Source organism: Merops nubicus, unplaced genomic scaffold (genome assembly GCF_000691845.1).
Source record: "Merops nubicus isolate BGI_N331 unplaced genomic scaffold, ASM69184v1 scaffold12525, whole genome shotgun sequence".
NCBI lineage: Eukaryota > Metazoa > Chordata > Aves > Coraciiformes > Meropidae > Merops > Merops nubicus.
Window position 1 is genome coordinate 1 of NW_008609064.1, and position 12,115 is coordinate 12,115.

General features: G+C 40.1%; 1 protein-coding gene across 1 annotated transcript in view; it reads right to left on the minus strand.

Annotated features, from left to right (window-relative positions):
* Window positions 1–10,113: 10,113 nt before the first annotated feature.
* The window catches only part of LOC103773138 (protein MMS22-like), a gene marked incomplete at both ends in the record, with an annotated part of 35,962 nt that continues 33,960 nt past the window's right edge, over window positions 10,114–12,115 (minus strand). Inside the window, one exon of the mRNA XM_008940493.1 lies at window positions 10,114–10,623. Within this exon, the coding sequence (XP_008938741.1) occupies window positions 10,114–10,623 (510 nt within the window). The remainder of the gene's footprint in view (window positions 10,624–12,115) is intronic.

The window sequence follows — 12,115 nt, forward strand, 5'->3', positions numbered from 1 at the left end:
CTGCCCCACCGCGCGCGGAACCAGGAGGCTTCTGCTCCTGGGCGGGGATCTGCCAGCATGCACCTTAAACCTCAGACTTCATGCCTCTCTTGGATAACAGCCAGGAATTAATAAATTCAGAACTGTTTGGCAACAACAAAAAAGTTCACTCGTGTGTTTTCAGGAAGAATTAGCAGAGCTGTGTTATCAGAGCCTGCAACAAACCCACAGTTACCACTCTGCTCCCTACAGCGAGGGGCTGCAGCCTTCATTATGCCTGTACCTCCCAGCCATTGGCAGGGTCTCAGCATCGCCCTGAGGCTTTAATTAACCCCAATTAGAGATAAACAAGGCCTTCTGGAGAGAACAGGCAGTACCTTCATCTTAGCAGAGAACTAGGTAAACCACAAGCGGCTTTCACGTTTCTCTGCTTGTTCCGCCCAGTAACGTCAAGGACCTCCACAAGAACATGGGTTGATGTACCATGCAGACTGTGCTCTACTGTTTCCATTTTGTTTTTAGGGAGGATAAAGTGGCCTGCGATTTTGGGCTCGCTTAACATTAGGCACATTTTCGCGGTCTCTGGTTTAGGACCACTGGAAAGAAAGCTGGAACACTTAATTGGCAATTAATGGCTCTTGGACTTGCTCCAAGCCAAATAAAACATGGCGATGCACACGTACATGTCTTGTAACAATTAGCTTTCTTTAGAAAATGGCTTGAAAGGCATTTTCAAAATAGTTTTCCAGACAAATTTCAAGACTTTAACACAAAACCGCTAAAAACCCAGCACGCTCTTAGCAGAGCCACTGTGCTGTGCACAAAGCGTGAGTGAGTCACTTTCACGCTCTGACCCCAGAAAATCTAAGAACCAGTATGATACAAAAGCGCTAAACAGGTTCAACTTTTTTTCCGCCTAATAGAAAGGGGAAATTAAAAAGAATGCAGATACTACAAATCAAACTGAATCATAGACTTTCAAAGTTAAATTTTGTGGCAGATTAAAGGGTCTGGTAGTTTCTTTACCATTTGATTTCTATAAGGAAAAGCACAGAATACTGTTTAAGAAGCATCATACATAATAATCACCAGCTGCTAACCAATCACTGACCTGTCTTTAATATCAAATCACAGAAACATAAGTGAAGGGCTGGGTACCATCTCAAGAGTCATTTAGGGAGTTCATCTCAGCAATCCAGTAAGGTTACAAAGACTACCCTCTGGCAAATGTTTGTCTAATGCACTGTCTAAAAAAGTAAAAGAAATGAAATTCAGAATTCAATTCTACACTACCCCCTTGCAGCCTGCCAAAGGGCTGACACCTGTGGCCTACTCTAAATAACCCCACTACATTTCTGCCCTAAATTAAGCCACTTCCTTCTTCACGTGCATGGAGAACCGACAACTTGTCTTCCTTGCAACATCCTTCTACATACATACCAAATAACTTCTATCATGTTTCCCGTCAACCCTTCCTAGCTAAAGTCAGTTCTGTCAAACTTCTACATACCTACTCTCATCACCCACTTCTCTGACTCTCTCCGAGTTTCAGTTTATTCATAAATGTATTGTAAACTGACATGCCCAGAACTGCATACAGAGCTAGAGCTAAAGACAGAATAAGCAGCTCCTCTCACCTGCAGGAGTTTTATTAACACAACGCACAATGGTATTTAATTTTTTTTTTTTTTTTTCCTTAAGCAGAGTCACATTAAGTCCTGCTTCCTAATATCATACAGGCTGTGTGCATGAGAGAAAAATCACTGTTCAAAGTTATCCAATAGACAGATTCACGTCAAATTTTGAATTTTCTTAGAGCTGCTCTCGTCTTGCAAATTCATGTAAATAAATAACCATGTAAGTAGAGGTGAAAACAAGTACCACACCCACTCCCCACTCCCTTTTTAAGATACAAGGGAATCCAGTTGAATTAACATTCACAAACAGTTTTGGTTTTCCTTCCTATGCTAGGCAGAAACTGGGCTAGTGCAGGGACAATACTGGACCTTACAGCTATCTGTGGTGAGCAGGCACCAAATTCCACAAGCAAGGGCAGGACAAACAGATGGGGTAACAGCTATACCTCACTTCAACCCCAGACATGGAGATCCCCTTTGTTTCTCTCACCTCATGATGCATACTACCTCCTCATACTTTGACAGTAAGGCTGCCATGCCAAGGACTCCATACACTGTATTAGCATTTCTCCTCCCTAATTTCAGCACTTGGCCTTTTACTATTACCTCTTGCTGATTATCTTTGGTTTTGAAATACCAAAGTAATTTTAAATTCTGGTTCAGCTTTGCATTTGAACAGGGAGAAATAGCCTGCAATTTTTCTCTACATACAAAGTCAGACAAACTCTGTAACTCATTTTCATCTACTACAACTAGACGGGCTAAACAGTTCCTAAGTTTTAGTGTTCTGAAGTGATACCAATAAACATTGATAATGTTAAGATAGTACAAGTAACACTAAAATCTCACAGTAATTGCATTCTGCATGGAAATTTTCTCTCATTCCCATAAACTCACACCCTTTTACAGAAAAACTGGTTGTATTTGTAAAGGCTGCTGCTTTCTTTTCTCTTCCTCTTTTGTTACAATACCCAGAAGCAAGGAAACTGGAAGTTGTTTTATGTCCCAGAAGAAATTTCATCATGAGCAAAAGCATTCCAGGGGAAGAAGAATCAAATAGAATATACCCAGAAAACAGAAAAATAAAAACCAGCAAACAGAAACACAGAATGTATTTAGCTTCATCCCTTTTCTTCACTTAGCCACTGGTTCCACGAGACCACCAAATTGTTTTTGCTGATGAGATAGTCCCATAAGTCAGAAGTAAGAGAAGTTGATGCTGGTAGATTACAGCTGCCAGTAACAGCATATGAAACAAATTTGGAAAAAAATGAAGCAAGTGGCTATTCATCATCATTGTGGCTATTACTTAGTTTCCAAAACACCAGTAATGGAGTAATGGGGAGAACAAAACCCAAAAGCTTGTTCCACTGGACCACTGAACTTTCAGAACTGCACAAACTACGACATTCTGTGTTGGGCTCAGCACCTGGCAGGTACTTTGCTTGCTTTTCATTTTCCTCCATTAAGACAAGTATACTCATGTGTTCAGTTAGCATAAGGATTCTCCTCCGAATTCGGTCAGATTTTTTTCTCCTCTTTACAGGTCAACTTTCTTTAAAACACGCAGACACAAATTAAGTTGCCTCTCCAGAGATCACCTCCTTTCACAGGGGCCAGCAATAGAGAGAAGTATACAAAGGGAAATAATTTGTGTGAAGCAGAGACACACGTGTGTAGCTCAGTGCATGTAGATGACTTGTCTGGTCGTTCCTGAAGACGACAGCAGCTTGCTCCTGTCCCAAAGCGTATGCTTGCTATTCCATCAATCAGGTTTGCGAGTCTCTGCTGAGAGAAGAGAGCAGAAAACCTATGGGAGTAGGTGGGCAGAGGCAGAGAGTGCACCTGGGTATGCTAGAGAGCCTGAGGACGCCAGCCCCAGCCACCTCTCCATCGCTTTGCTCGTCCTCCTGCACAGACTGTCAGTAGGAGGCAGCATTGACTCTGACAGCAGCAGCTCTGCACCACAAAGTAGTTGGGAGCTAGCTTCATTCTTCTGTCATTATATAAGCAAGATGACACTGTTCTCTAATCCAGCCAAAGCTGATAAGTACCATCAACCTGTCACTTCCTACATTTCAAATTCTAACATTGCAGCATCAAAGAGTTTTTACATTTCGATTTCTTTTGCTGGCAGCGGTCGGCAGCCTCTCATTCTCCCACGGTGTTCTAATGCAGCATTTGCACACCGGGGTTACTCCCAGCCTGAATAGCAGGTCATGCCCTACTCACTGAGCTCATCTGCGGCCCATGTGCTAGGCAATTTAGATCCAATCAGCCCTTATTTAGCTCAAGAGTAATGAGCAGCATAGTGACACAGACTTAAGCCTGACCCTCAGGACACTGCTCATCAAGCAGTAAAACTGTGACAAAATCATTCATCTTCCACCCGCTGGCAAGAAATAATACTCACACTCACTGTATTACTTTTTCAAGATACAGGAAAAAAAAAAAAAGTCCTGAATTTTCATGATGTGAGACATTAATTTGCAGAAAGCTGAATTCCCTTAAACCCCCCTGTTGCTATGAGCTCACCAGGGGGAAATAGGCCTTAGGAGACTGAAATGGAATAAAGAAAATTGCTTCAGCTTTCTGTTCATTTTAAATAAGCCTTAAATCTGACAAGAGATATCCTAAAGAGAGAAGAAATATATATATATAGTAAGGAAACGAAGAAACAATCAAAATTAAGAGATTAGAAGGCTACTTGCATATAATGGTTTTACTGGCAAAAGTATTTCTTTGTTTAACATCCACAAAAAAAAAAATCCCACATGAAAAGCCATTCTCGCAGCTCATGTGAAGAATAAAAGAAGGAAAACTGAGAGGAAAGTTAATTTGGGGAAAATAGTTTCACAAGTGAGACACTTCCATCAGAAAACAAATCTGTGCTTTATGTCCTTCAGGGAGCACATATTTCTTTGAACAACTGCAGGGTCTCAAGCAGCAGGTTCTCACTACACCTGTATGTGGTTTTATTCTCTTTTTTTGCTGGATTTTCTCTTTCACAACAGTAAGTTTTGTACTGCTGTCAGGTAGGCCACAGAAAGCTTATATGGATTAATTTTTGGTAGATAAAATGGATACAATGGGTGAAACACAGAAAAGTGTTTCAATCTGTAGCACAGGGGACAGAGCTGTGTATCTTCATCATTGATGTCCAAGTACTAAACTTGAATTTCTTTAGCTTCAGGTGTCTACCAAGACTGGCTTGCTTTGGGCATCAACAATCAGATGGTCTTTTAACAACTTTTGTTGTTTCAGTTTTTTCTTAACGTGATTCTAGAATAGGATGGAATTGTTCAGTTGGAAGAGAGTGACAATGATCATCTAGTCCAGCTGCCTAACCTATTCAGGGCTAACCAAAAGTCAAAGCACATTATAAGGGCATCGTCCAAAATGCCTCTTTAACACTGACAGGCTTGGGGCATCAACCACCTCTCTAGGAAGCCTGTTCCAGGGTTGCTGACCACCGTCTCAGTAAAGAAATGCTTCCTAATGTCCAATCTGAACTTCGCCTAACGCAGCTTTGAACCTTTCCCAGGCATCCTGTCGCTGGATTCCAGGGAGAAGAGACCAGCACTTCCCTCTCTACTGCCCATCCTCAGGAAGCTGTAGAGAGCAATGGGGTTGACCCTTGGCCTTTTTTTCTCCAAACTAGACAAACCCAAAGTCCTTAGCTGCTCCTTATAGGACATTTCTTCCAGCCCTTCCACCGGCTTTGTTGCCCTCCTTTTAATGCAGATGCTTTCTATTACATTTTAAACACCAATATAAAATTGATTTTGGTCAATTATTCAGCTTCCACATGGTCAACTACTGATTCAAGCAAATAGACAGTGGGAAATGGAAGTGAATATACTTGCAAAGCTGAACCAATCCTAGACATACACAGGAACCTTCTATAAACAAAGTATTAGACACACAGCTCCAGTGCACACTATATCTCATTTCATTATTTTGTATGATAATGCTGTCAGTGCAGAGGACACAATCAAAACGCATGTCAGTTTTAGCTAGTCATCTCTGAAGATCAGAATACACTGGACAAAGGTATAAAAATCTTAATTTTAGACCCAAAAAAATTCCTGGGAAAAAAAAAAAAAGAGCTCAACTCCTACATAAGAGTAGAATGAGGAAGGCAACAACTGTAGCTAAGAACACATCCAGTATTGCTACAGAAGATGGTAACAGATTGAAGGATTTAAACCCAGCAAACCTCTCTCTGCTGCTATACTCTATAGGAATGCTTGCTTCCCATGCTCTAAAGCATTTAGAGACTAGATTTTGTTTACACTCAAATTTCAGTTTTATTATCAGAACAACTGAATTAACCCTTCCCCCTCCCGAGTAAAAATACATTAAACCTCAGGTCAAGTTAGCCCAGCAAGGCATGTTTGTTTTTCCAAGCATAAGATCTATGTTGTTAAGGTAAAAAGGAAGGACTTATTTCCTTTATCCACACAGGTAAACAAAGTTCACAGCAACTTTTAATGTCTTTATAATGGTCATTCATTAAACCTAGGAGATCTTAGAGCCAAACTAAGAACTTCTGACTCTCAGTCCTGGTTATTCAGAGTTGCCCTCTATGCTTATCAAGACATCACAGCTGGTAGCTCTAAAAATACTCACAGGATGGGATGGGTAAGAGAAGACTCGTGCTCTCTCAAACTCTTCCAGAGACAGCTTGCAGAAGTTCAGTATCAGAAAATACATTTTACAAAGACTAACACTAAAAACCCTGAGGGGAAAGAAAAGCAGGAGGGAGGAGGGAAGACCTTTCTTTTCTCCTCCTGAGCTTATCTGTTAACTTACATGGTAACAGAGAGAGGGAGAGAGGCTTCTGTTGGTCTCGGAAAGCTTCCCACAGGCTGTTTTGATGGCAAGTATAACGCAAAAAAAAAAAAAAAATTACAAATGACTATACATTTCCATAGCAAAGATATACTGGATAATCCATTCCTATCGTGATTTTTCTCACAACCTCAAGGCTAGACACACTCTAACAGATAGAAACATCCAGTTCTGCTGTTATCCGTGGCCCAGTTATTAATGTAACTTTTAATTAGAGACAGGTTCACCTAAGTAGTACTCCTGTAGAGTTTATGAAATTTACACACTGAAATTTTCAATAACTTTTCACATCCTTCAAGAGTGGCAGAACAGTACAACCAGGCATAAATAGGCAAGAATTGTTTTCAAAATAAAATTACCATTTATCATGTTATTAGGTTTGTGGTATTTCTCATTTCTCCTATGGGAATCAGTAGCAAGCTTCCCTGAAACTAGGCAAAGATGTTGGGAATACAGCAGTGATTTTACACCTGGGCTTATACTTGCATTTTATAACCCTGTAACTCAGTGCTAATACACTACAAAACCCAAACACCAGGATGATGATAATGAAGGGAAGCTCATGTCAGAGCAATACTTGATGACAATAAAAGACATTTTAACATGTTTCAAGCACTTCTTTTAAGAATAACATACTGCAATGCTGGAACCTCCTGTTTCCAGGCACTCAGATTTCTCTGAGTCTCTGTCCATTTTTACAGCAAGTTTGCTCAAATCATTAAATTGCTGTATTTTTATTAACCTAGGGTTTCTTTTTGTGTCATGAGATGCACAGATGATGAGCAGTGCTAGAGATTTGGAACAAATGAAAACAGAATCAGGATTCTAAAACACTACTTAAAAACAGAAACCAAAAATAAAGGAAAAATCTTACATGTAATCTAGAAGCTGAATGCTCCCGGTAAACATAGGAAGGAAGCACTCTGCATTTTTATTTTGGGGAATTTCTCTATTGTTTACTGTTTATTTTACATACGTTTTTTAAAAGGAGACCATATTAAAATACAATCTTACACTTCATACTGAATCTCACTATGAAGATCAAATACTAGGAAGTGCCAGCAAGTAGCATCTTGTTTCCAATTATCCACTCATGACATATCAAAAACCAATAAAAATGAGTTCTCCTGCCAAGTCACACTTCTATTTAAATGTATGGACATCAAAATTATCATAATGAGAACAATAAATCAAGTGGTTTGAAAAAGGTTATTTAAAACCATAAATGCATAGGTAAATACAGCAATCGAAAGCTACCAGTGCTTTTCTAGCAGACAAGAAGTAGTCAAGAAAAACCTGGAAAAGATTATTTTAAACTCACTAATGTAAAAATGGTGAAGGTGGGGGTCTCTTTTCAGACATTCTTGAAAAAAAATAAAAAGAAAGGAAGAAAATAAGCGCTTTTTCAAAACCTTGCATGCCAAGATTTAGCCCAGAGCAAGTTTTCACTGCTATGTTACAAACACTTGAAAATAAAGGTTTATAATGGAAATGCTGACAGACCCTTAACCATAGCAGCATGAATAGCTATAATTAAAGAAGAGCTTTTGGCTACACCTCATTCTGCAAATGAAAGACTGCCATCTTTACAGTATCCTCAAATAAAAGCAACAGGGAAACCTGCAATGTGATTCTAGCAGTCCAACAAGATATGTTGAAGAGGGCTGCTAAAACTATTTGACATTTTAAGCTTTAAATACTGAAGAATTTAGTTAAAGTAACCAAGTCAGTATTTTCATAATGCTACTTAATCAGCAATAAAGAATGCTCCTGTGAGCCATCATCTGGGGTTAGCAGAAAGTGGCACATGAAATTATTATTTCCTAACAGCCTAGAGGGAGCCGCTTCTCTCTTTAATCAGTGATCTCACTTCCTTCCTACCTGTAAATTCCCTGTCACAGAGTTATACAATTATTAGAGTGCAGTGTACAGAAAAATTACATTTATGAAAGGCTTGCTATCATATATCTGCCTGGATTTTAGGAACAGGAGAGAGAATGAGAGGCATTAACTATTTCATCCTTTATCCAAGTTTGTGACAGACCAGGCCTAATCAGTCTGGTTAAGCCAATAATAGCTTAAGATGTAGATGGCACAATGTCATCCAAATCTTCTGAACCAAAAAAGTGGGTTTAGTGTTGTTTTACTTTAAGTCAGCAGAGGACTATTTTCAGTGAGTCTGTCTAAGTAGGAGAGAGAACCACTAGTATTTTTCCTGCTCCATACAACCTGAAGATAAAAGTGTTTTATAAATGTTCAGGAATTAAGCTTCTCTGAATATGGGATTAATAGGTAAGTAACAGTCATATAAATACAGAAACTGAAATAAAGAACCGCTAAAAACAAGGCTCTAATAATAGAACTCATATCAATTAATACGAGCGTGTTTGTAATTCAGATAATTTCAGCAGACCTGCTTTTTGTAAAAACAGGTATGAATACTGTTCTATACCTTGTCTGCGATGACCTGAAAAGTTTGCAATGAACTTCTATGCTCTTCTGTGTTACAAGGCAATGACATGACCTCTAGTTCTCAAAAGCTTGAAAATAATGCCAAATTATGAAACAGGCAACTTTCTTCACCAGTCTCAAATTATTCCCATTTCATCTTTAAAAACAACACAACAAATGCTGTGTATTAGCTAATGGAGAAAATGTCAAAGCATTTTTGAAGTCCCCAATTTATTCCAGTAAATACATTCCACTGAACTGAAATAATAAATAATAAATCAACTAAACTTAGTTTCGTGCTTCATCTTTTTTCAAAAGACTGCCTGAAAAACACTTGTCTTTGGATGTATAAGCTATTGACAGCTGCAGTCAAACTACTAGACAATAACAAAGAACCTAGTTAAAGAGATCTTGCATATGGGCCTCACTGTTCTTATTATGCGCTCTTCCACAGCTCTTTCCACATATTTCAGTCTTGCACATTTGAAGTAATGTGCAGATCAATAGCTGCCTCTTAATATCTTACAAAAAAAGGCAGTTTGGGCTTCAAACTAGAGGACTACTTCTCAAAGGCATCAGTAGACAAAAATATGCTTATTGAAGGGCACTATGGATGTTGAAAACTGAACTAGTACATCAAAGCAAAACTGCTTGAAAGTGGTAAAATATTACTTCCTTCCTATCAAACCCCAGACAAATATTTAAATCTCTGTAACTGTTGTATTTGATTGCAACCTTGGTGAAAGAGGAAAAAAAATAGAACAGAAGAGTCTGAAAACTGAAGGAAAACAAAAAACCAAAACCACACTACAAAAAACAATGCACCAAACACACCCCGAAACCCCCTAACCTAAGTACTTTAGTACAGATAACAATTTTGAAATTTCCTGTGCCAAAGGAAGGATGGTTTTGTCTGAAATAGCGGCAACTAGATGAGCTTCTACAGAGCCACTAATTTGTAACAAAATATCAGTGGTGTCAAACCTAATGTCCTGAAATAGTAAGGAAACATTTCTAAGATTCTAAATGCAGTGAGGTATTTGTGGATTCTGGAATTTAATATATCATTCACGGTCCTGCAAGAGATTTCTCTTTCTTTTTACGTTATTTCAATAAGAACTTAATATGAACTACAGTTTAACCCCAAGCACAAAACCAACAGCCCAGTCTAATGTCCACATCAACAACTTACCGAAGCTGGGCTAGAACCACCTGAAGAAAATTTAGGACCATACTCAGTTCAGCTCCTCGACAAGCAGGCAGCAGCATAGTAAAGCCATCATTTAGCAACTTTTCCTCAGAAAGGCTCAAGTAGCAGCTGGTCTCAAATACTTCTTGGACACCATCGATGTATGTTGAAAGTAGAGTCCAGAGATTTTGTTTCTGTGTGTAGTCATTTTTGGATACCAAAAACTCCTTTGCCTTCTCACGGAAATCGTTTGAGAGTTTCTCAGCTAGGACACTAATGTCCATGTTCTTCTCAACGTAAATCAAAAGGAAAGCAAAAAGACCTCTCCAGATGAGAGCTCGTTGAGATATGGTGACAGAGGATGGATTGAGAAAGTCCAAAAGATCCAGCACTCGACTCACTATATCTTCTGTCTCTGCAACAATTGCCAGCATGAGGAATAGGTTAAAAAAGTTCTGTAGCCCCACTTCTGTCAGCTCCTGCATTCTTCTCCGATGAAACTTGGAATAAATTCTACATTTAAAAAAACCAAACAAACAAATAAACAATAAGCCAGAAAACCAGGAAAGAGAAATTTTCATAGAGAGCCAAACTCAAGGGTGTTTGCAATTTTCTATCTGCTTGATAGACTAAAATTGTACCTTCGTGCTATTAGTTTTACAGTTATGATGTTCCAATAACCCTTACATTTCAAATATCCTCTTTTCCCCTCCCCTCTTCTCCCTGGGGTACTGGAACAAACATGTTTCATTTTCTGCTTCTAATACACAATACACATGAAGAGTTTTCAACCCCAGGTGCAACCTAACCCTCCTCCCTTATCCAGCCTCTAGTACAAAGTTGAGCACAATGCTATAAGCAGACTACTTTGTCTATGACGGGTGTCCTCTGTAGGATGCCTTTACATCAATCAAATCTAGCTCATGAGGGCTGCTAGGAAAGGAAGTTGCCAAGTGGCATCTTTTTGCAACAGCAGGTATTTCCTATATCCCAGCTTACTCCCCAGAAACTCCCTGATTTTGATGTGGTGCAAAGAAAATAAATTAAAAAAAAACCAAAAAAAACCAAAAAAAAACCAAAAACAAAACCCCAAAAGGCCAAGGACCCTCCTTTCTTTAAGCTACTGTTTTCTGTTCTTATGTTATACTGCCACAGCTGCCTTGATCAAAGGCTCAGCTACCTAACCATCACTGCAGCACAAGGGTGGTTTGCCAATGACCAGGCCCAACAAAAATGATAACACCAGCAGGGAGGTGAACCAATACGCAGACTTTATTGTAGACAAAAACGTTATGATATAAATGACGGCCGGAGGTACAAACAGGTCAACCAGCTCGTACATGATCGACGCCACCCCCAACGATCCCACAAACGACATGACCCGGCCCACAACAGGTGGTACAAACAGTGAACCGAGGTTGCCCATAGTTGGCATGGGAAACAGCCAGACCAGCCAGTTAAACACGTCACAAAAGGGTGCCCACATGGCAACTCTCACCCAATTGACCCGCGTTTGCAAAGGCCTAGACAGACTGGGGCCCAGCTCCAGGGAGAGTCAGGAGGTCTGCCCTGAACCAGGAAGCTCTGGGGAGTGCACTCCACAGACAGACACTCCTGACTCCCTGCAAGTGGTCCCAGCTTTTATCCCCAAGCAGACCCCTGACCTTTGTCAACTCACTGCGGGACCCCTGGGGCTCATTTCCCTTCTGGCTCTCCCTGCAGGACCGGCCGCACCCTGGGGGGAAGCTATAAGGCAAACTCACCACCTCTTTATGAAGGGCTGTGGGAATCACCCATATGTCAACCTTAATTCAGGGGCTCGGGGTTCAAACCCCAGCATTTCAAAGGGAGAGGAAGATTCCTGATGCAAAGCTCCAGTTCTCCGCAGTGCTTCGCCAAAGTCTGTACTGACCTGTATTGCACACCTACTGTATGGGCTGTGGACCACAGCTTTGGGAGAAAACAGGGAAGCTGAGCCATTCAGGAGAGAAACCTCTCTCCAGCA